This window comes from Diabrotica virgifera, chromosome 6, assembly GCF_917563875.1.
Source record: "Diabrotica virgifera virgifera chromosome 6, PGI_DIABVI_V3a".
Lineage (NCBI taxonomy): Eukaryota > Metazoa > Arthropoda > Insecta > Coleoptera > Chrysomelidae > Diabrotica > Diabrotica virgifera.
In genome coordinates, this window is record NC_065448.1 from 66,031,643 (window position 1) to 66,057,704 (window position 26,062).

Below are 26,062 nucleotides of genomic sequence, written 5' to 3' on the forward strand. Positions count from 1 at the left end.
TTATTGAACAAAAAAGAAATTATTAGAAAAGAAATTACAAAAAAGAAAAATCATTAAAAAATTAATTTTGTAAAACGTCAAGCTCATACAATAGCGCCATCTATGTAAAAGAGGGCGAACGACCGACGTCGAATGGTTATCAAGCGATCGAGAGAAATAATCGATGTTTTATGAAATCGATCATATATGAAGTGACAGAAAACTGACATTGACAGTGAATACAAAATTAAATAAATTGACTGTTTGTGTTTTGGTTTGTAAATAATCGTCAACATTTTTGTTATTTTGATATTTAAAATAGTTTTTTTTTACCTTTTAAGTTTTAGGTAGATTCATATAAAAAAAAAAATGCCCGCTAAAAAGGATATTGAAATGCTAAAAACTAAAAAATCTCAAGAAATTCAGTCTATTAAAACTATTACAAGGTTTGTTGAAAAACATTTGGACAAAGAAATTTCTGAATTAATAATTAATCAATTACAAACTAGGAAAGACTTACTAATAGAAAATTTTAATAAACTTCAAGATCTTCATTGTGAAATTTTATGTTGTGAACAGGGGTATGCAGATTCCATTGATAATATTAGAGAGGAATACTTTGACACATTAGCTAAAATTAATAGTCAACTCTCAAAAACAGTAATACAGAGCGTAAGTACTAATCCACAAGATGTAAATAATTCTTTTTATTCTTCAAATATTCCACGAATAGAAATTCCTTGTTATGACGGCAAAGATTTAACAAGTTATAGACCTTTTATAGATTTATTTCTAGCTGTTTTTGATAGAAATAAGTCACTGCAAAATGTTGAAAAACTTTTTCATTTAAAGAATCATTTGGAAGGAGAGGCAAGAAGCCTAATAAATGATCTACCTCTAACAAATGACTCTTATAATGATGCATTGAGAATGTTAGATAACCGTTATAACAATGAAACAATATTAATAAATTCTCACATTTATTCACTACTTGACATTCCCTCCATTCAAAAAGGAACTTCCACCGCCTTACGTGAGTTCATTAGTAAAGTGAGACAGCAGTTAGGTGCACTAAAAAACTTAAAGCAACCCGTAGAAAGTTGGGATATGATCCTTATTTGCATTTTAACTAAAAAACTAGATCACTATACTAATAGATCATTTCAAATTGATAGGGACAACTCAAAATTGCCAAATTTAAAAGATTTCTTATCTTATATTGAAAATAGGGCTACAGCTTTAGAAACTGTAACCACTCCAGATAAAAAATGTAGCACTAACAAAGAAAGGTATCAAAAAACTCACTTGGCTACAAGTAAAGTCAAATTAGAAACCAGGTGTAGCTTTTGTTCATCCTCAGGCCATAAAATTTATAATTGTTCCAGTTTCAAATCTGTTTCAGTAAATGATAGAGTGTCTTTTATAGACAGTCATAAGGCTTGTCGAATTTGTTTGAATAATCATCCTGGTAGGTGTAAAATGAGTTTCAGGTGTTCAGTTTGTCGAAAAGAACATAATTCTCTTCTGCATGTGGACAGACAAACTCCATTAGACAGCACTGGACAGGGTAACAGTGGTAATGCAGACGATAGGGTGACTACATTTGGTTCAATAAATGAAAACATTAATAATGTTCTGTTACCAACAGTGAAGGTAAAAATTAGAACAAAAAGGGGTGATTATATCACTGCCAGAGGTCTCCTGGATACAGGATCTCAAATATCATTAGTAACAAGTAGATTGGTAAGTAAATTAAACTTAAAAACATTTAATAATAATGTCAATATCTTAGGTATTTCTGAGAATATTACCAATGTGCAAAAGGCTGTAAATTTAAAAATTGAGTCATGTGTGTTTGATTATTGCACAAATATAAAATGTTCTGTGGTTGATAAAATTACTAGTGATATACCACAAACAAATTTCAATGTTTCAAATTTAAATATTCCTAAAAATATTAAATTGTCTGATGATGACTTCAATAAATCTGGCACAATTGATATATTGTTTGGGGCAAATATTTCATTTCATATTTTGCTCTCCGATAAAATACAAGTAGACCAGATTATATTACAAAATACTCTATTTGGGTTCATAGTTAGTGGTTCTGCTCCATCACTACAAATTTGTAATTTTTCTGCTTTTCATTTAAGCATGAAAAATAATTTAGAAAATATTGTTTCTCAATTTTGGGAAACCGAGAAGGTTCCAGAAATTTTTCCGGAATATTCGACAGAGCAGGAAGCTTGTGAGATTAATTTTGAAAATTCTTTGCAAGTAATAAATAATAAATACCAAGTTAAATTACCATTAAAACAAAATATACCTGATTTGGATTTAGGAGATTCATTTTCTGTAGCATTAAAACGCTTTGAAAATCTAGAAAAAAGATTTAAAGTCAATCCTGAGCTGTACTCTCAATACAAAAGTTTTATTGATGAATATTTAGCTCTAAAGCATGCAAAAATAGTAAGTCTTAGTACATATGACTTAAATAGTGGTTCTTTATACTTCATGGCTCACCATCCAGTGATACGTGAAGACAAAAAAACAACAAAATTAAGAGTAGTCTTTGATGGCAGCATGAAATCAAAAAAGAAAAAATGCATCAATGATTATCTCTATAATGGTGCTGTAGTTCAAAATGAGCTCTTCGATATTCTTGTTCTTTTTAGAAAATATAATTACGTCCTTTTGACAGATATTAAACAAATGTATAGAATGGTTTTGGTACATCCAGACCATTGCCAGTTACAAAATATTTTGTGGCGAGAGAAAAATGGCAGTTTACAATGTATTCAACTTCAAACTGTAACATATGGTTTAAGAAGTTCTTCCTTTTTAGCTACCAGATGTTTGGTAGAATTAGCCCGAACTGAAGGTAAACGCTATCCTTTGGCTTCTAAAGCTCTTCTTAATAACACCTACGTTGATGATATTTTGTGTGGGTGTGACACAATCGAAGAAACGATAAAACTAAAAAATGAACTTATCTCGCTGCTCAAATTAAGGTCCTTCGAGTTGCACAAATGGTGCTCAAATAATTTACAAATTTTAAATGATATTCCTAAAAATAAACAAAATTTTGATGAAATTAACATCAGCAAAAACGATTTAACGGTAAAGACTCTGGGATTGACTTATGATACAAAAACAGATAATTTTAAATTTAGTTGTCCAAAAGTTGATATAAATGAATGTGTAACTAAAAGACAGATTCTCAGTTTTGTTTCCAAATTTTATGATCCTTTGGGATTAGTGGGCCCAGTTTTAGTAGCTGCTAAGGTAATTATGCAAAAACTTTGGTTAAGTAAGGTCAAATGGGATGCTATAATTTCCAGTGAGTTACTTGACACTTGGAAAAATTTTGTTGAAAGCTTAATGAGCATGCCCACAGTGACTGTCCAAAGAAATTTAAACTTTACTGGTGCTCTTCATATTGAAATAGTTGGCTTTTGTGACTCCTCCTTGATTGCATATGGAGCTGTTATTTATGCGAGGACTATTTTTGAAAATAAAGTACATGTAAATTTGATTTGTTCCAAATCTAGGATTGTTCCTATAAACAAAAAACTAACTATGCCAAGACTTGAACTGAACAGTGCTTTGTTGCTTTCAAAACTATCTCACAAGGTTTTTGAACTGTTAAAAGATAAAGTCAGTAAGGTATTTTTATATTCAGATTCAAACATTGTCTTAGCTTGGATAAAATCCGAACCTTTGAAATTGAATCCCTATGTTGCCAATAGAATTATTAAAATTCAAGAAATGACATCCGAATTTAAATGGTTGTATATAAACACTAAGGAAAATCCAGCAGATTGTCTTTCTCGTGGACTTGAACCTCATGAAATTAATTCAAACAATCTTTGGTTTAATGGTCCTGAAATTCTTTCAAATATTGAATTCTTGCACTTTGAAATTCCATTTTCTACTCCAGACCATTTGCCTGAATATAAAGTTGTCACTTTAGCTAAGGTCAAACCAGAATCTTTCTTCATAAAATTCTCTAGCTTAACAAAACTTCAAAAAATAGTGGCTTATTGCCTACGATTTGTAAATAATATAAAAAATAAAAATAAAAAGATTACTGGAAGTTTAACAGTTGTAGAACTAGAAATCTATTTAAATAGCCTTAAAACCATTATTAAGTATGAACAAAGTTTTCATTTTTCTGAGGAAATAAAATGTCTAACCAACAACACAGCAATTAAGTCTAATTTAAATTCTTTATATCCTTTCTTGGACTCTCAGGGACTGTTAAGAGTTGGTGGTAGACTGGAGAACTCAGATATTTCTTTTAATAAAAAACAATCATATCACTGATCTTTTGATTCACAGAGAGCACTTAAGACTTTTACATGCAGGTCCGAAACAAGTTTTAAGTTCATTAAATCAAAATTTTTGGATTATTAGTGCCACTAAAGAAATTAAAAGGATTTTGCACAAATGCGTAACCTGTTTTAAATGTAAGGCCAAGTGCAGTGAACAGTTAATGGGATCTCTTCCTGAACAAAGGGTACGTTCATCGAGGGTCTTTCAGAATGTTGGTATAGACTTCTGTGGTCCCTTCCAAATTAAACAGTCACGGATTAGAAAGTCTATAACGACAAAGGCATATATAGCATTGTTTGTTTGCTTTTCTGTGAAGGCAATTCATATGGAGTTACTCTCTGATCTAACAACAGATACTTTTTTAGCTTCATTAAAAAGATTCATTTCTAGAAGGGGTAAACCATCCAAGATCTTTTGTGACAATGGTGCCACATTCAAGGGAGCAAATAATCAACTTCAAAAATTTCTAAACGACAACATTAAGTTAAACAACTTTTGCCTTGATGATAAAATTGAATTTTGCTTCATCCCAAGTTATTCTCCAGTATTTGGGGGTCTATGGGAGGCCGGGGTGAAGAGTGCTAAATATCATATAAAAAGGGTGATGGGAAATAATATTTTAACATATGAGGAGTTTAATACTTTGATTACTCAAGTTGAAGGAATATTAAATTCAAGGCCTCTTATGGCAATTAATAATGATTCCTCTGACTTAGAATATTTGACCCCAGGTCATTTTCTAATAGGTGCTCCTTTGACAACTTTCCCTGAAACTAATTTAACTGAGATTCCTGAAAATAGATTAAAATTTTGGAGGTTGTGTGTTCAAATGCAGCAGCATTTTTGGCAAAGGTGGTACCAAGATTATCTAACACAACTTCAAAACAGACCTAAATGGAGAAAATCGTTGCCAAATTTACAAGAAGGCATGCTTGTGCTTGTAAAGGAGGACAATGTTTCTTCTTTTGGGTGGCCTATAGCAAGGATTAATAAAGTTATTCCTGGTAAAGACGGAAAGGTAAGAGTGGTGGAAGTAAAAACTAAAAACGGAACATACTTACGTTCTGTCACAAAAATTGCTGTTCTTCCAATTAACGATGAACAAATTTAAATTATTTTTTTTTTTTTAATTTATAATAATAAATAAAATTTAACTTTATAACTATTTCTATTTAAATTTAAAACTTTGTAAAAGTTTTATACTTATATAAGCAATAAATTCTTTAAAAAATGTGTAAAAAAAAAGGGGTGGAATATATTGTTTTAGTATCAAAACCAAGGCCCCCCAGCATGTTGGAGAAATAAATTCCCAACATTAATATTTAGTAAAACTATATTTTGTTTCAATATTTTATTTAGTGGTTTGCGCCTTGTGTACACTTCACAAAGATGTTTCTATGTTTTTATGTTCTATAATTCAAAGTGTACACAAAGGCGCAATATTCAAAAAAAAAAGGTTCGTTGCCAAGGTGTTGTTATATAGAATAATAAGATAATAAAAAACGGGAAAGTAGGGCGTGTGTCCGATCCCACACAAAAATTACTTTAATACCAAAAGTTTGTGTTATTGTAATAAAATATTAGTTGTGAAAAGTGTCTTTAGTTATTCCTAGCTTCAGAAGTGTAAAACCAGTGTAAAATTATTTCCTTGGTGTTGCAAAAATCCAACAAGTGACAAATGTATTAAAAATTATAAAAGTGATGACTTTCAACCTTCAAATACATATTTATAACAACTGTGTGTTTAATTGTAGTAATTTGTACTTACATAAATAAATTACAATAAAATTTTGGTTTTGAACAGATTTATTCATGAAATAATCGCAACAAATTGCACTCGATCTCTAAAATAATATAGAATTTTTGAGCCCTTGTGCAATTACTACTGAGAATTCGATGAAAGTAAATAATTTTGACATAATATTCGAAAGTCAAATCAGTAGACAATAACAGTGGTTTGGAATCGTCGTCATGGAAACCAAGATCGTCGTCATGCTAACCAATTATGCTGAAACTTTGGTTTTGACAACCTTGTCAAATAATTAATTTGTGTATGTATTTTCATATTAATTAAATTAATTGATTAAGACGGTCATTTTTTAAAGACTCAAAAAAAAAATTGTTCCTAACGCTTGCAGAAAATCTCTTTTCGGCACTCAACTGTTTGCCGAACTCCCGCTTCGAGTCGTTCGGCAAACTGCAGTCGCGTGCGGAAAAGTATGACTTTCTGCACTTGTTAGGAAAATAACTATTATATATAAAATATATAGACCGGTCACTCTAGTAGAGTATAGGTCGCTCAGGTTCATGAGCTCTTTTAATCCATTTCATGCGGTGGATTGGTCCGCATAAGTCCTCTTCATTATCCGTTATAGATTTTCGTGTTTTTTGCTTTCTCTGTGATCTGTTTCCATTTTTTCCTATTCTGTATTTTTTTTCTCCTGCCTGTAATTTCCATAAAATAACTATTATAGTTTCTAATTTTTAACCAAATTGCGAAATGTAGGTATGAATTTAGAATGACGTAGTTTATTTACTATTAATACTAGGTGACAGTTTCAAGCCCATAGATATAATATATAGTGAGAAGGAAGTAGTGTAAAATGTAAATGGAAAATATCCGTTCTGCTAATAATTTTATCGATCTGAAAATATGTACGAACAATAATTACTGAAGTTATAAACAAATTACGTTGAGTAATCATGATAAGTAGCCAAAACCTAAAATGAGGCGCTAGGAGCAACAGTGGCCTAACCCCAGAAACGAAGTTTTGAGATAAATGCAATCTTTGCATTCGTATTTCCATTGTGCTTATGGGATGGCGCTACAAATGATGTAGCGTCATTTAGCCAAATATAGAGGTAGGTTGTGTAGACCCTTGTTAATTCGAAGATTTAATGTTGCTGATTTTGTTGATATATTAATCTAAAAATGCTCAATTTGTGGGTTAGGCCACTGTTGCTCTGAGCGCCTCAAATATCTAGAGGTTATCAAGAAATTCAAAGTAACACCTCCATTATACAGTGATGAGCGCGCTAATAACCGGGAAAATAACGCAAAAGATGGAAAACACATTAAGTTGTGAGATAAAAAGAAATTAAACTAGTGGAGGTGGGAGATTTAGCGATAAAAACGTATAAATCTACATTCTACTTATTGTTTCCCACCATTGTACGTATCGGACGAGTTTAGCAACTGCCACTGTCACAGTGACAGTTTTAGTTGACATACTCCTCTCATACATCTAGAGGTGGGAAACAATAAATAGAATGTTACTTTATAGGTTTTTATCGCTAAATCTCCCACCTCCACGAGCTTCATATCATTTTATATCGCAACTTTAGAAATGTTTCCATCAATGTGTTTTGCGTTATTTTTCCGGTTATTAGCGCGCTCGTCACTGTATAATTCTCGATGCAGGTAGTAGTATGCATCACATTGTTATAAAAAAAGTACACACCCTTAAACCGTAAGATTAATCTTCAGTTGAGAATAGAACGATTCCATTCTTATTTTTCATTTTGTGTAGGCATGACTCTGTTGTCTGTTTTTTCAATATTCTTCAACTAATTAGTCGTTCCATGGTTTTCGTGATCTTCCCACTGACCACCTTTCTCTATACTAGAAAAACTGTATATCTTCACATTTACTACTCTATTTGTGGTCATTCGGCTTATGTTATACAATCTTTGATGGTGTGCACTTTGCATCTCCGTTGTATATTTGTACTTCTAAGTTTGTCCCATATTCTTGACCCACTTGACCGCATATTTTTCTAAGGGTTTTCATCTGTGCAGTTTTTAGCACAATCCCTGTGTCAGATCGTATTTCTGTGTCATTATTGTTTTTGTTTGAAAAGTTTGTCCTCCTTATTATTACTTCCAACATCATGTTAAATATAGTGTCGGTGAGATAGAATCGCCTTGTTTCACGCCTTTGTTTATATTGATTTCGTTAGAAGTTGTTCCGTTCGAGCTGATCTTTGCTGTGGTATTCTTTAGGCTCACTGTTAACATATGTTTTAATTTTTCTGGGATTCAAAAGCGCTTTGGAAATCTATGAATATTAGGTGTATTTCTCTATTGTGTTCTCTCAATTTTTGAATTTTTTGCTCCACTATATGTATGGAGTTATTTGTCGATCGTCCCGGTTTGAACCCGTTTTGGTATTCTCCTAATATTCGTTCAGCGCATAATTTAAATCTCATGTTTATGATGTTTGCTAGAATTTTATTTGCTGTGTTCAATAAAGTGTTTTTGCTCTGTTATTCTCGCACTACTCCCGATCTCCTTTTTATATATAGGTAGTATTATACCTTTGTTCCAATCGCCTGGTATTCTGTTCTATGTCTGTTATTCTGTTTTTATTATTACATGATCAACATAAACAAAAGAGGATCAGAGAATCCTCCTGTATTACCAGCTTCAATTGGTTCAGTCAATTCTTCTTCTACTTTTACTTTTATTTTGTTGTTCTAGTAGATATTTTTGATTGAATTGGTTATTCCTGGGGGTACCTCTCTTGCATATAATAGTAGATAACGTCGTTTAATTTAAACCTCTCAAATGCCTTCGATCCACGAAACATAAACATGCCGGTTACGTGCATTATAATGATTTCTCGTCCACGTTGTTGTTCTTCTGATAGTGTTATAATTCCATTCATTTTATTTGCTATCTCTTTGGCTGTTCATTTTATTACTGCGTTAACTAAATTAATTCGGCTGTGGTTCTCTGAGTCAGATATGTCTCCCTTTTTGAAGAGGGGTATTAGGATACTTGATCTACATTCTTGTGGTATTCTGTTTTGTCATATAAGTTTTGGGTTATATTTTTAATAATTGTGCAAATAGCTTTTACCATTACCAGAGAACGGCAGTTCTCGCCAGTGGCGCACACCCACACCCCCTACATGCGACACTATATTATATACACGAAATTATCGATTTTCTAAATCTGACTGAGTTGAAAATTGGCTTCCATATTAAAGTTCAGGAAAATACTCACCCACTAATATATCAACCATCCATTTTGGTTTAAGGGTGTGGATATTAGGGCCCTTCTTATTTAGGGTCTGTTTTTCATTCTCGTCCCCAAAACTCCCAAAAACTTCGAAAAATTAAGTCCTACCTTTGCGGTTTCTAATAGTACTGATCATTACCTTTCTAACGCATGTCCGATGATTTTGAAAATCAGTTATACCATTCAAAAGTTACCGAGCACAGAAATATGACTCAATTTCCATTTAAGAAAAGGAAAAATATTTGTGGATATGGTATGTATGTATGTTTTTCTACGAGCGTGCAAAAATGTCTACTTTCGCGCACGCGTTTTACTTTTTAGCACGCGTGTAAATAATTTATTATGGCTTTAAAATAATTATAATACTTGCAATAAACTAATATTTATACCCTATTCCGCGAATACACGAGTGTGTTGGATTATTTCGACAACAAATATTTTGTTGTGATAAATATGAAGAACGAAAAATAATTTGCAAATTACATTGCTGTTTATTGGAATAATTATTAGAGCTATTTACTTTCGTACTTCTCATATTGCACGCTGAAAATATCGTTGTCGCGATAATCCAAAACAGTCGTATGTTGGTGGAATGAACCATAGATATTATTTACTATTTTATTTCAAATGTATCTTATTGTGTTCCTGTTTTAATAAAATTAACGCGACAATTCGATGAAATAAAATTATTTTGACATAATATTCGCAAGTCAAATCGGTAGACAATAACAGTCGTTTTAACTCATCGTCATGGAAACCAAGATCGTCGTCTTGCTAGCTAATTATATTGAAAGTTTGGTTTTGACAACCTTGTCAAAGAATTAATTTGTGTATATATTTTCATATTAATTAAATTAATTGATTAAGATTTGGTCATTTTTTTAAAGACTCATAAATATGAGTCTATTGTGTATATAGACTCATAAGTAAATAGTATATTGTGCAAAAAGTGCAGAAAGGTACTAATTTCTCACGAGTTTGAAAAGTTGCGGTACGAGCGCAAGCGAGTGCCGCAATTCAAACGAGTGAGAAATTACCTTTCTGCACGTGTTTCACACTATACTTTTTCTACAAGCACAGATTTTCCTAAAAATAAAAATCACAATTTCCAAACGACGATTAATTATAATAGGTAGGTACCTATGTGATAAATTTTAAACTGTATTTAATTAATACCTACTAATCAATTTAAATTCCTTATACCTAAATAAATTGCACAGAAATCAGTTAAAAAATTAATGCACTGCCTTAATTTGTTTAAATTTAAACAATTATTACACATTATTGACATTATATTTATGCAGTCACGGATTTACACAAAACCTACTTCATTCGACGTTTCTTGCACAGGTTGCTAAATCCTTATTGGTTATTTGATAATTATAAAATGTTTAATAAGAATAAAATTGTAAAATAAAACAGTTGTAAGATCCATAATTTAGTTTTTATGCTATAGTTAAATATAATAATTGTCTTATAGGTTATATATTTGTCTAAAGTTTAACCACGGATGTAAACAGAATATAACGTTACTCAGAATGAGGTAGTCAACTGTGCAGAAAAGAACTTTGCGGCACAGAAACGTCACTTTGCGGCACAGAAACGTCACTTTTCTGCACACTAATGTCAAATATCTTATACTGTGAGAAAATATCAAGTTTGCTAACATAAAACCGTGCAGAAAAGTGCACTTTGGGTAGTGGTTGTAGAAAAATAACTAATGTATGTATGTGTGTGGAAAAGTTAAACCGATCTGAATTTTTTTCTGTGTTTGAAAAGGCGGTCAGGGCCGATTCAGAACCGTTGTAGTTTGTGACTTTTGACCACCCATAAACCAGCCCAGCTATAGGACTTAGTAGGTCCAAAACGGCATATATTTTGGGGTTATATATATTCGGTTCAAAAAGAGACCGGAGAATCGCAAATACAACAAATTAATAGTGTTGAGTTAAGCTTTCAAATGGTGTATAAGCCCTCAGGATCAGACATACACACGGCTAAGTATAGCCGAAAAACTGAAAAACTAAACTTTGAAGTTTTGGTTTTTCGGCAATACGAATTGCGCCAATAACTGAGCGTTTGTATAAAGGCTCTAGGCGTATCTAACGGTGTATACCTCATATCCGGGAAAATTCGAATTTTTAAGTTATAGGTTCATAAGTATGATCAAGTCTATTATCTATTGGAAAAAACTGTTTTTCAAGCTCAATAATTACTATAACAGCTTGTTATCATACTTGACCTTAGATTCATTAGATACTACTTGTCAATAAGTTTCAAACTCATGTTTAGTGATCAAAATCGGTTAAGCTGTTTAGAAGCTATTAAGCTACAAATGTATAATCCAGTTAATGATTATTCCCGAAATGGTTTATGTAGTCGTAGTGGTTACGACGTTAAACTTAATCTGGCAACGGGCAATCCGAGTTTATTTACCGGCCATCCCAATACTTCTTTTCAATTTTTTCGAATAGAAAAAAAATCTAGTGTACATTCGATGGACAGTAGATCATTTGGGAGGTAATGCGACAAAGGCGACCATTTATAAAGCTTAACGTGTAATCGAGAAACATTGCATTAAACTTCATACATTTAATTTATAAATAACTTTGAAGATCTCCTGATACAAGAATAAAAAACCGCTAAACGCCGTAAAAATGAGTGGCGCATAAAATATTCCATCTACAGAAGATCTGATATGAATATTACGTGGCGCGAAAATGTATTTTTATTTTGATGCAAAACAGAATTCTAGTTTTATTTTAAAAGATTTTTTCATAATATTTGCTAAATTTGAAGTAAACGCGCCACAAGAGATTTTCAAAATTCAAACTGTATCAAAGTTACTCTTTTGTGGCGTTTTACTACAAATTGGGCAAATATTATGAAAAAATCTTTTAAAATAAAACTAGAATTTTGTTTACATTTTCGAGACATGTAATATTCATATCAGATCTTTTCTAGTTGGAATATTGTATGGCCACTCATTTTTACGGCGTTTAGCGGTTTTTTATTCTTGTATAGAATACAACAAGGAATCAACTAAATAAAGACATGTGGCTTAAGTAACATAATTTTGGTTTTCAATACTAAAAGAAGTCAAGTGTCGATACCAAAACTTACCAATACTAGCGCATTAAGAGAACTTGACACTCAGGTTCTCTTTAATCATATAAGTACATCCATATGTAACACACAAATACAATGTATGAACAGTCACCTACACAAAACAGGTTAAGGGCATACAAATAATGCAGAAACACACATAGTATTCAGAATTTGATAGTCCATACAGAAAAAAATGCACCCTTAGTCGGCGAGCATAGTGGAAGCGGTTTCCGCTTACGGTTAAACCGCGCGGACCCGCTTTTAAACGTTTTCAAAATGAATGCATGTCTTTAAATGTACACGACAATAGTCGAAGCATATCTATCTATCTATCTAATTAGCCTTCTTCGGTCCATCTTTGGACATAGGCCTCCCCAATCCTTTTCCATTCTTCTCTGTCTGTCGCTACAGTTATCCACCTAGAGCCCACGTACTTCTTGACATCATCTGCCCATCTCATTTGTGGTCTTCCTCTGCTTCGTTTATATTGCCACGGTCTCCAATTTATGAGAATTTTGTTCCATCGGTCTTCCTTTTGTCTTATAGTGTGTCCGGCAAATCTCCATTTCAACTTTGCAACTTCTTGTCTAACATCCCTAACTTTGGTTTTCTCTCTTATCCACTCGTTTCTCTTTTTATCCAATAGTTTTATGTGCAACATTTGCCTTTCCATTGCTCTTTGCGTCTTTATGATCTTGTCCATGTTTGCTTTTGTAAACGTCCACGTTTGGGAACCGTAAGTGAGAACAGGGAGTACGCATTGATTGTATACCTTGGTCTTAAGATGTTGTGGATATCTTTTGTTTTTAAGGATGTAGCTTAGTTTTCCAAATGCCGCCCATGCCAGTCTAACTCGTCTTTTGATCTCTGCTGTTTGGTTTTCCTTGTTAAGTTTTATAATTTGACCCAGATATATATAATCGTGAACTTGTTCTATTTCATCTTGTCCGATCCTCATTGTGATGTCCTCATCTGTATTTGTTATGATTTTGGGCTTGCTGTAATTCATATTAAGGCCTATCTTTCTGTCGAAGCATATAGTCGCGCAAAAAAAACAAAAAAGGCGTAAGCCAACAAAAAAATCACACAAAAACAAAAAAATCATAAAAATCTTGAGTTCCAAGCCATTGGACCGAGCTCAATTGGGCTTGGTATAATGGCTTGGGACCCAAGCAAGCAATTTTTAGTTCCGCGGTTAAGTAAGTAAGAGGATAAAGGCATAGAGCGTATCACGCTGAGCCTAATATTTTTGCATTCGATTAGGGCACCACATGGAATCTTATTACCCAGGGTTCCATTGTAAAGAGCATTTGGCTTCGATAGTTGTGCCCCCATCGCGCATCAGCGTGCTATGGGGGGGGGGGGAAAGGGATGGCTTGGGGCATTGGAGCGAGGTGGGGTAATCCCTGTATAGCTCGGGTCAAAACACCTCGCCCCAATGAATTGTTACACCCGAATGTACTTTTTCGATAGGGTGGAGATCTCCCACAGGTCGGGTTAAATCAAATTGCTTGCTTGCTTGCTTGCATATAGTCGCGCGGGCCAACCGCTTTAAATCGCCTGGGCCTCGATTTTTGACCCTTCGCTTCGTTATCTAACGTATTCGCTTCGTATCTGTTTAGTATACGTAGCGCATACGTTCGATAATGAGGCGAAGGGTCAAAAATCGAGGCCCTGACCGTTTTTACTCGAATTACAATTTAGTTTTTTCCGCGCGGTTTTAATGTTTTAATGTTTGTAAAATGAATAAGGAGGCATTAATTGCTGCCGTTTTTGAAAGATACACGAGGGACACGAGGGAGAACGATATTTCACTTTCTTTCATTATCTTATTTTGAAATATCAAGTTTTGAAATAGATGATATTCTTCATAAATTATTTTTTTCGCGATTAAGAAAATGTATACCAACTTTTTTTCTTTTCAGTTTAGTCAAAACAGAATCAAAAGCAATCATAATATCGTCATCAGAAGACGAATTTTTTCTATAAGTTATAGATGCAACTGACAAATCTGAACGATTTCTATCGCTTTTACCCGTCTTCACTGTGTTACCATTGTGTAAGCGGAAACCATTTCCACTATGTGTGCTGCCTCATATCTTAATAGGCAAAGCATGGCATTTGACATTAAAGACATGTAAACTTTAAAGAAGATATGACTTCAACAGAAACCTGGCGGTTATACACTCTTTTCAATAAAACTCTCAAATAATGTTTTTGAATACGATCTCTGGAGCGGAAATCGAAACATCAGACCTCCAGTTAGTCAAAAGTGTAATGTTAATTACAATATAAATTATGGCTTACTCCGATATAAATAAAATATTTAACATTGACTACTACATGTATGTTTTATTATGACTTACTATTTTAATAACAGAATAATATACCGGGTATTGATGAATATCAAGTGTTACCAATTTATTATTTTTTCCTCATGTAAAATAGAAATTCTTGCAATGAACAGTTAACAAGTGTGCTTCCTCTGTGATTTCCAATTGCTCAATCGTAAAAGTCCAGCATTCCCCTTTAATCACGTTTTCCAATAACAATCTATTTTCTCTTCTTTCAGACGCTCCTCGATGCAAAAAAGGGTATGAGATAATGCGAGTTGGCGCCCTTCCCTTTGAGACACTAGTGGTCCAATGTCACGTAGACGCTATTCCAGACGTTGCCCGATTTTCCTGGACGTATAACACCAGCAAGGGCGTTCTGCCCATCCAGGGGGGTAAAATGGAAAACGAGGGCAATGTGTCGATATTACGCTTCACACCTGGATCTGACGATGTCGAATCTCTGGCGTGCTGGGCCACTAACAGCGTAGGGAGACAGGAGAAGCCATGCCTTTTCTTTATCGTGCCTGCGGGTAAGCCGAAAATTTATATTCAACCGTTATATTGGGCTGGTATAATAACCTGTTTTTAACTGTTAGATATTTTATACTTATTTCATATTACAACTGCATAGGATACTGTACTAATTCACGAAAAATATTTTCAGTAACGTCTTAGGATTTTTATTTAAAAAATAAATATTAATAATAATGCAGTCATTGAAGGTTTTCACCTACGATTTCGTTGAACCTCCATAGATTTTCATAAAAATTGGTGAACAGTTAGAGGATACTTCAAGGAATAAAGGTGATATGATGCCAACTTGCGCTTTTACCCTGGGGGTGGATGCCACCCCTTTTCGGGGGTGAAAATTATTTTATTAAAAATAATAACATAAATCTATAGAGGAGCAAATTCTAAGCAAAATTTTTTATATTAAGTTATTAACATAAATCAATACTTTTTGAGATATTAAAGATCAAAAATTTTATTTTTTCGTAAAAAAATGCATGTTTTAAAGCCGTTTTTCACGTATAACCCAAAAACTATTAGCTTTTACAAAAGAGTTATTCCTACCAAAATTAAAGACAAAAAAAATTGAATACACTATTCACTCAAAGTACTAAACTCATGTTAATTCAAAGTGAGTTACAGGTAATTGAATGTATATTTTTTTCGACGAGTACTCAAATCTAAGTATTCAAGCTTAAATAACGGGAATACGATGCATTTTATAACATATACCTGTTAAACACTTATCAAAGTACTTCAGAATACCTAACAAATGAGCTCCAGAAGAAGTTAATAGCATCAAAATTAAGCAGGTCATGACTAAGAAAACCCTTGCGAATTATTTATAAAAAAGTGAAAAATAAAATATACGCCATTTCCACAAAAATTAATCATTTTAGTAATCCTTGCAAGAATTTCTTTATATTAGCATAAGTAATGATTTCTATGATTTTGACCGGTTTAGAATGCATATTTTTTTAAAAAAGATATAATTTAAAAAAATCAGAATTTTTAAAATTATCGTAATTTTTTTTCATTTTCTTTTAATAATAACTATAAAAATACTCAATATACGTAAAAAATGGTATATAACCAAATTTTAGTTTTTTCTATAGTAAATATTATACCTTTTTTAACATTTCTGTAGGGTGAAAAATAACCGAGATAGAAACGTTTAAAGCTTAAATTTTGCTGCGAGAACCATGTAACCGTGGCCAGTTAATCTTTGATTTTTAAAAAAGTAAGGGGTTTAAAAGATTGAATTCAACGAGTGTTAATATCCTTTAGAATCACCTTTCAAACCGATTTTAGGTTAACCTGATATCTTAAAAATTAACGGAGTTATTAAAAAAAAATAACATTTTTGGGAAAATTTTTTAAAAGATAAAGTTTGAAAAGTTTTTTAAGCATAAATTTGAATGCTATTAACTTATTCGGTATCTCATTTGATAGATATTTCTAAGTACTTTGACAAATGTTTAATAAGTTTATGTTATAAAATGCATCATTTTCCTGTAATTTAAGCTTGATTACTTAGATTTGGGTACTCGCCGAAAAATATGGGAGTTCAATTACCTATAACTCACTTTTAGTTGATATTAAAAGGTTTTTTAGTAAGGAGTTTATTTAATTTTTTATTAGCTTCAATTTTGGTAATAATAACTTTTTTGTAAAAACTTATAATTTTTGAGTTATCTATGAAAAATCGGTTAAAAACATGCATTTTTCTTACGAAAAATTAAAATTTTTGATTTTTAATAACTCAAAAAGATTTGATTTATTTTAATAACTTTATATAACAAATTTTGCTTAGAATTTGTCCCCCTATCTAATTATGAGGGTCGATCAGATTAGTCAAGCGGAGTGAGGCGTACGATTGACAAATCTGTAGTGGATAAGCGGTCGAGGCGATAGAGGTTCGAGCCCCAGCCCGGTGAATAGAAAAAAAAGACTGACGTCGTAGTCTAAAATTCTAAAAAGAATCTACGACATTGTCTGGAATAAGCTGGTGTCTGATCGGCCTATGGAGGAGCGGTACGGCAAGGGATAAGGGCTTGCGTCTCAGTGACACTCCTCCATAGATCCCTACCGGAAGGGCGTTGACGCCTAAAAACGGTGTATATCTAATTATGAGGTTATTTTTAATAAAATAATTTTCACCCCGAGAAGGGGTGGCATCCACCCCCAGGGTAAAATCGCAAGTTGGCACCATGTCATCTTTGTTTCTTGGGATATCCTCTAACCACTCACCAATTTCCATGCAAATCGATGGAGGTTGAACGAAATCGGAGGTAATAGCTCATATGCACCTTCAGTGACTCCACTATAAGTATTGCTTTCCAACGTATCCTATTATGTTGTTATAGATAGGTTATAAAAATATCAGTTATATTTTATTATTTAGGTGGGCAATGAAGCACTAGAAAGCAGCAGACCTACCAATTTTCTGTCTTAAGATGAATCTCCATGAAACTTTTGCATTCGATTCGGGAAAGAGTCAGGAAAATTTGTAAACAAAATTCATGGTGGTGAAATTATAACTTTATTTTCTGTTTAACAATCCATTATTTTATGCATTTCCAAAGTGCATAGGAAATGAAAAAATTACAACTCGGAAAATATCGACAGGAACGAGTTCCATTTTGTTACTCGTAGAATTTCGAGGTTACTGAACACTAATATAATAAGGACAATGGTCCTCGAGCTTCCTGGCCCCCATTATGAATCTCAACTCTTAGAATTTGATGAGAATTTCATTTTAAATCAATCGACAGTCATAACTTGGAGGTTTTAGAAGTCGTTGAACACGATTATGATAGCGATTCTTTCAGAGCCACCTGGTACCCAGATTGGACTTTGTCCTCCGAGTTTAATGTTATTTTCATTCGATATCAGTCGTAAATCTGTTTGGGTGAACCAATTGGGGAAAACAGATGGGCGAACCATTTTGAAGAACTGCTTAGCGGCAATAATGAAGATGGCGAGATTGAGGATCCCATGTTTCAAATGAATGAAGATGATCGGCAACCACTCCCACCGAAGAAGAAATTAGAGAAGCCATAGTAACACTAAAAAATAATAAAGCCCCCGGTTCGGATAATCTCCCTGCCGAATTTCTCAAAAACGGCGGCGACACCCTCCTGAAATACATGCATAAACTGATAACTGCAATCTGGCAACAGAAAGAAACACCCACAGACTGGAAATTAGGTGTACTGTGTTCTGTACACAAAAAGGGAAACATGATGGTGTGTGATAATTATAGAGGCATCACTCTACTCAATATGGCAGGTAAAGTGTTGTCCAACGTATTTTAGAAAACACTCCTCCCCTACGCGTCGACACCCACCACATATTCGTTGACTTCAAAGCCGCATACGACTCCGTTAATAGAAATAAACTTTTACTGGCTATGGTAGAATTTCGAATACCATTTCATCTTGTCCAAATAACTGAACTTACACTCACAGGTGCAAAGAGCATGGTAAAAATCCAAAACGATCTCTCAAGACCCTTCCATTGCAAAAGTGGACTAAGACAGGGTATGGACTATCGTGTCTCTTATTTAACCTGGCATTAAAAAAAATAATTTGAGAGTCCCAGATTACTACGAATGGTAATATCTTTAACAAATCTGTACAAATTGTTGGGTAAGCAGATGACATAGACATCATAGGTAGGTCCACAGAATCTCTGATTGAAGCATTTCGGTCATTAAGAGCATCTGCACAGAGAATGGGACTAAATATAAATGATCAAAAGACCAACTTTTGTGTTGCACTAGGTCAAGCAACCCGACACCTACAAGCATAATAATTGATGACCTAGAAGTGGAAGGTGTCGACACCTTCATATACTTAGGCTCGCTGCTAACTAAAGATAACAATGTCAGTGAAGAATTTAAAAGAAGAATAGTGCTCGCCAATAAGTGTTACTATGGCTTAAGAAGACCGATGGCCTCAAAAATGCCTAGCAAAATTAAACTGACTGTATACAAAACAATAATAAGACCAGCGCTAACATATGGGTCAGAAACTTGGTCACTTACACAGAATGGCCAAGAACTGCTCAAAAGTCTCCAGCAAAAAATACTAAGACGAATATATAGAGGCATAAAAGAACAAGGTTTGTGGTGCAGGCGTTACAACTTTAAGTTGTATAGAAGTTTTGGAGAACCTGACGTTGTAAAATTCATTAAGGTAGCACGCCTTAGATGGATAGGTCATGTAATCAGACGAGAGGAAGATGCCATAGTCAGAAAAGTTTTTGACCGAAGAGGGTCGATAGGACAACGAACAAGATGAAGACCGAAACTTAGGTACCAAGACGACCTAGAAAATAACTTAAAATCTATTGGAATTAGAGCATGGAGAAGAGTTGCCAGAGACAGGGGCCAAAGGAGAATTGTTCTGAAGGCTTTGGGTCATAAAGAGCTGTAACGCCACTGATGATGATGATCAGTCGAAAATCATTAATTAAAGAAATGATCCGATTATTTGGTTTTTTCTTATTTTGTTTTGCTTAATAAAAAAATTGTTGTATGTGTGTATTCAAAAAGTTCTATTCTAAATCTTATGTAATACCGCATTTTTATAAAAATATTTTAAATAAAAAATTCTCTGTACCTACTCAAAGTACCACAATAGACTACAGGTTGACCTAAACCTATTGATCACCAATCTCCTGACACCCTTACAGAACAGAAGACTTAAAAGGACAGACACTATTGACCTCAACACTAGAAATTAATTAATCATTTCAATTATCATTGTGCTATTCAATTTAATTTAATTAATTATTAATAACTGAATTAATTCAATTATTATTCTACTCTTTGAGGCATTCACCACTGGGTGAATACTGGGTGAATACTGACTGTGTCACTTTCAAAACTCATACAGTCGGAAAAATCAAAGAATACCCATGAACGATCACATCAATCACATATTTTGTATTTGCTGTTTTTCTTTTCCATACATAACAAGCGAGAGAGATAGATTATATTATTAATCGGAATAATATGTGATTGATGTGATCGGGTATTCTTCATGGGTATTAGACTGGGAGATATTATACAGAAGTTCAGCCACGTTTTTTTAAGTCCTGGCTTTTGCAATACTGGAAGTGTAGACGATGTACTTACAATCTGTGGAAACATCCACAAATTTCCTGTGATATTTCCCTGTAAAAATTGGATTTTCCCAAAAAATAAAAATAGGGTTTTGCGATGAATTTCTAAGTCCTGCCATATCCGTAGATAGACAGGATACTATCGATTTTATGAAGAAAATTTTTTGGGCAGGAGGGTTGCAAACGGGGTAACGGAGTATATATACATACAAACATGTAAGGAAAATAATGAAATTTTCATGATTTTCTAGGTCCTGCCAACTAAATAAACTAAACATATTTATTTCAAAATGATCAAAAAAAATATTGGCATGACGTCTCCTAATGTTTAAATATACTTGTCCCTTGGAAAATTCTGCGAAAAATTTTCACCCTGACTCCGTGATTTTCTTAGTCCTGCCTTTAAAAAGTTATAATACTCAAATACAATCAATACCTTTTCGGTACTCGGCAGGAAGGTTAAACGGTTCTTGTAAGACGGCAGGAGTCCTAGATTTGTGAGAAAATTCGTGAAAAGTCAACGATTTTCTGAGTCATGCCATTTTGCACATGTTTCAAGAATCTTAATATAAGTCTATTTACAAAGAGGCAGGATGGTTTTATGGTTATTTTGTATACAGGGTGGGGCATTAGTGTGACAAAGTCCAATTACTCGTTTGTCGTAAGATATACGAAAAAAGTTATTTAGGTAAAACATGGGCCACAGATAGGACTAAGATTTAACAGTATTTTCTAATATACAGGGCTACCCGTTTTCACAGAGTGACACAAATTTATGTTTTTTTAAATGAAATACCCTGTATATTTTTATATTTTTAGATTCTACTCGATGTTCTCATTTATAAAATATAGTGTTTTGAAATATTATACGAGGTAGTTTAAAATATAATTACGTTTTTTTGTTAATTTTTTAGGAACATTCACACCCTATACATATTGTTAATGATTTGATATCCGAACTTCTATTAATTTATGTTTTAACGATTTTTAATATAGTCTACTATTATCAGTTATTAATAGTATACCAAAATGTTTCATTTTAGTATACGGGGTTGGTTGAAACTCGGAATGAGTATTTTCTGAGTTTTCTTAAATGGGACACCCTGTATTTTAGTATTATAATAAAATGATATTTTATGGTGCCTTTTTATTTGTTAAGCATTTTCTGTACCATATTTATATATTAATTTCGGCAGTAAATTGATACAGACAGATTACTCAGGTGGTTTTTGGGGTTTCTGAACAAGAATGTCACATAAGAACAGATCTTTACCTAGTGCTCGGGGTGACTAATATACACGCCATATTCTTAAATTTCGAGGCATTAAGACACTAAATTGATGCAAGTAGATTACTCGAGGAGTTTTGTGGTTGCTGAACATGAATACGCCATCAGAATCGACCTCCAAAAACTCTCTAAATTCGAGACCAGTCACCCTGGGCGTCAGGTGCTCCTAGGGTCGGTTGTAATGTCATATTCGTATTTGGCCATCCCAAAAACCCTCGAATAATCTGTTTTGTTTAATTGATTGCCGATATCCCACGAAACTCCAGATGACGTGCCTTAGCAGCAACTCTGGGCACTAGGTGATTCGGAGGTCGATTCTGCTTGCGTATTCGTAACTCCATAAACCTCCCAAATAACAAAATTTTGCCCTTAATACACTTATTTTGACAGATTTATGCACTTTTGGATGCATTCAATTCCCATTGCATGGAAATGCAATTTCCACCCATTTTTATATTGTACACATTTTATTTTAATTTGAAAAAAATTAAAAAAAAAACGGTGTATTTGCCGACTTAAAGCAAGAGTAACTTTTGCTACTAGAATACTTCATAATTTAATACTCTACTCTCAAAAATGTCTAAAAATTTAAAGACCAATAAGTTATGAGATAAAATATCCGTTGATCTACCCAAGACGGATGCCTATGACCAGTACTAGAAATTCACAATTGAAAAAATCGATTCATCTCTGGAAGAGAAATAAACGTAGCAGTTTTCGTTTTCCTAAATAGAATTTTTCTAAATTCTTTTAAATTCAAAAAACCAAAAAACGAAAAATTTTTCAAATCGATTTTTCTAGAACACTGCGTATTCTTCTGAGTTAAAGCAAAAGTACCTTTTAGTACAAAACTATCCCAGAATTTAATAATCCAGTGTCAGAAATGCTTAAAAGTTAGACAGAAAAGTTATTCAATAAAATATCCGTTTCCGTACCCAAAACGGACCCCTATGACCGGTACTAAAAATTGACAATTGATAATTGACATTTGACAATTGACATCTGGAAGATAAATAAGTGTACCAGTTTTCGTTTTTCCAAATAAAAGCGTTCTGCAGCTATTTTAAAGAAACTAATTACAAGACTTCGATATGCTTCTTCTAGACAAAGCATATCGAAATAGAGGTCGTCTGCCAACCAGATGGTCTGATGTCATCAAACAGATCGACAGAAACTTGATGCAGACAGCACAGGACAGAAATGCATGGAGAAGACTGAGGGAGACCTATATCCAGCATTGGATAGTTCCGGGTTGAATTATGACGATGATGAATTACAAGACGCCATCTTTAAAGAGCTTTAGCTTTCCACGGAAGCATTTTTGAACTAGGTGAATTAAGTTAAATTTTCTTAGAATTATATGAGTAATCTCCGGTTTTCGTTTGTTTTGAGAGCTTCTGGACACCCTGTATAATATAATGGGTAGGTAAATTCCCTACTATAACCAATAAATTGTAAAAATTGTTTATTTACTTTTATTGCGTTTACTTAGATAAAAATATGATCTAATCACTTAAAATAAAGATGTTACAGTTTGCTATTAGATTTGAAAAGTGTGTAAAAATTCCGAGACATTATTCAGGAAAATAAAATTTAATAGGATACGATTATTTTAATGATATACAAATTAATTTTTTGTATTATTCATCTTTGCAGTTATCCTGCCAAGTTGTAAACGGTTTTAGATTAGTGTTTTTTAAGCATACTCGACATGGTATGACTCAGAAAATTGAGGTGATATGAATAGGTTTGTATAACACCCTGAAATAATTTTACAGACACACAATTTAATTTTTTTATACGAAATAACTATACAACCATCCTGCCTCTTTGAAAATATATTTATATTAACCTTCTTGAAATATGTGCGAAATGGCCTGATTTTAAAAATCGTGTAATTTTCCACGAATTTTCTTACAATTTTTTAACTATATATAGTAAAAAAGGTGTAACTAAACATCCTACCATTTTGAATAATGTCTACTGAAATTATTTATTTTATAACAAAATTTATTTTATGACTTAGAAAATCACGGAGCCAGAGTGAAAATTTTATACAGAATTTTCCAAGAAACAAGTGCAGTTAAACATTATGTGACGTCATGCCAACATTTTTTTTGGTCATTTTGAAATAAATATGATTAATTTATTAAGTTGGCAGGACTTAGAAAATTATGAAAATATCATTATTTTCATTACATGTTTGTATATCTGTATACTCCCTTAGTCCTTTTGCAACCGTCCTGCCCAAAAAATTTTCTTCATAAAATAGATAGTGTCCTGTTATTCTATGGATATGGCAGGACTTAAAAATTCATCGCAACTCCCAATTTTTTTTTTTCGTGGAAAATATAATTTTCACAGGAAAATGTCTTTCGACTGATTTCTATTGAAAATACCATAAAACTCCAGCTACGAGGTCTACCCTGGGCAAAAGCCAGATCAGGCAGCGTTGATTAATAAATAGGTATACACTATACACCTATATTTATTGATCAACGTCGGGAAGCATCATATTCGTGTTCGGCGACTTCGACAATCTTCCGAGTAATGATTATCGACTGATTTAGATTGAAATTATCACAGGCCTACAGTGTTTTTGGTGTCAAAGTGTTTAGAGCTGATTTTAGGTATATTTGGAGTGCTGATTCCGAATATGGGTTTCCTTTTGCGCTATCAGCTCCAGTTTTCAAGATAACGTAGGTCATGCCAGCTTTTATGCATTAAAATACGAATATGCTGATATGGATACACTAAATTGAAATAAAAACCACACAATTAAAAAATACGTATATTATAAGCCATTTCATCGTCATCCTCCTCCTCCTACAGATTTTTGCGTCCACTGCTGGACATAGGCCTCCCTCATTTTTGTCCATTGCACTTCATTTTGAGCACTTGGCATCCAATTTCTTGACTTTTTCTTGAGATCGTCAGTCCAACGAGTAGGGGGTCTTCCTCTACTACTTTTCCTAGTAACCTAGACCTAAGTTTCTTAGACCTAATCTCGGCCTCCACTCAAGTAATCTCTTTGTCCACCTCCCATCACTGCTTCGGGCGACGTGCCCGGCCCAGTTCCATTTCAGGGTTGGGTTGTCACTTGTGATCTTTATTTCGTCTCCAAGGTATATGTATTTTTCCTCTAGCTCTACTTCGTTGTCTCCAATATTTATATTTCCGCTAGGTAATAGGTTTGTCATGAATTTTGCTTTGGAGATGTTTATTTTAAGACCTACACTGGCACACAGTAACTGAAGTTCATGTAGCATTGCACATATCTCCTTGAGGTTGTCAGAGAAAAAAACTATGTCGTCTGCGAATTAAGCCATTTAACTACAATAAAACCCTTTGTACAATGAAACATATATACAATTAGTTTTGAGAAAAAACTAACAAAATAGAAAAAAAACTTTACTTGACGTAACGAAAGCTTCGCTTGCGTGATTTCCTGGAATAAACTTTTAAAGAGACTCTCTTCAAATCCCAGCAAAAATCTGCCATCATATGGGTGTCCCATCTTCCTTGGTAGCGGTCCTCAATGGTTTTTATCTCTTCGTTAAGTCTCTCACCTTGCTCCTCACTTGTGTCACCTAAGTTTTCAGGGAAACGGTCCAACTGGCTGTGAAGATAGTTGCCTTTGATGCTCATATTCCATCCAAGTGATTAGAAGTTATTCAGTAAATGGTTTACCAGCTCAGCGTAGTTTTCACTTTTGCGATTTCCCAGAAAATGTTTCATAATGTCCACAAATGAAAGCCGAGCTTTTTTCTCTACCTTATTCATTGACCCCACACAAGCCGGATCCTTTGTAAGAAGTCTGATCTGTGGTCCATCAAAGATTCCAGCTTTAAGTTTTTCCATACTTATCAGGGCCAGCTTCCTTCGTATGTAGGCGAAGCATGGTCCATGGGCTATGATCCATTATTAGGTGGAGGTTGAATGGGTTTACAAGTGGTAAATGTATAATTTTGAAAGTTTAAAAATACTCTCCAAGCTGTTTTATTTCCTTATAAAATAGTAATGTAACGCCATTAAAGTATTATTTCTTGCATAAATAAGGCATAATACAGTGAGAATAACAAATATATACTGAGGAATAAGTTTAATTAACAATGTATATTCCTTTGAATAGCATATTCTTCATTATCTCAAATATTAAACCTTGTAATTTCGGAATTTGCCATATCCATAAAACTAGAGCTGATACAAAAAAACGAAATCCATATTTCGATTTATCGCCATTAATATATTAAAAATCAGCTAAAAGATTCCCGGCACCAAAACAAATTTTTTTTTCTGTAGGCCTGTGTTATAGTTGAGTCCACGAGTCTCTACCCGTGCGTCATCATTTAAA

The 26,062-nt window shown here is 33.4% G+C and overlaps 1 protein-coding gene across 3 annotated transcripts in view; it reads left to right on the plus strand.

Annotated features, from left to right (window-relative positions):
- Nucleotides 1–26,062, plus strand: part of LOC114329157 (hemicentin-2) — an 869,111-nt gene that overhangs the window by 637,606 nt on the left and 205,443 nt on the right. For all 3 annotated transcript variants that reach the window (XM_050654496.1, XM_050654495.1, XM_050654497.1), the window contains exon 10: nt 15,017–15,310. In XM_050654496.1, the coding sequence (XP_050510453.1) occupies nt 15,017–15,310 (294 nt within the window). The remainder of the gene's footprint in view (nt 1–15,016; nt 15,311–26,062) is intronic.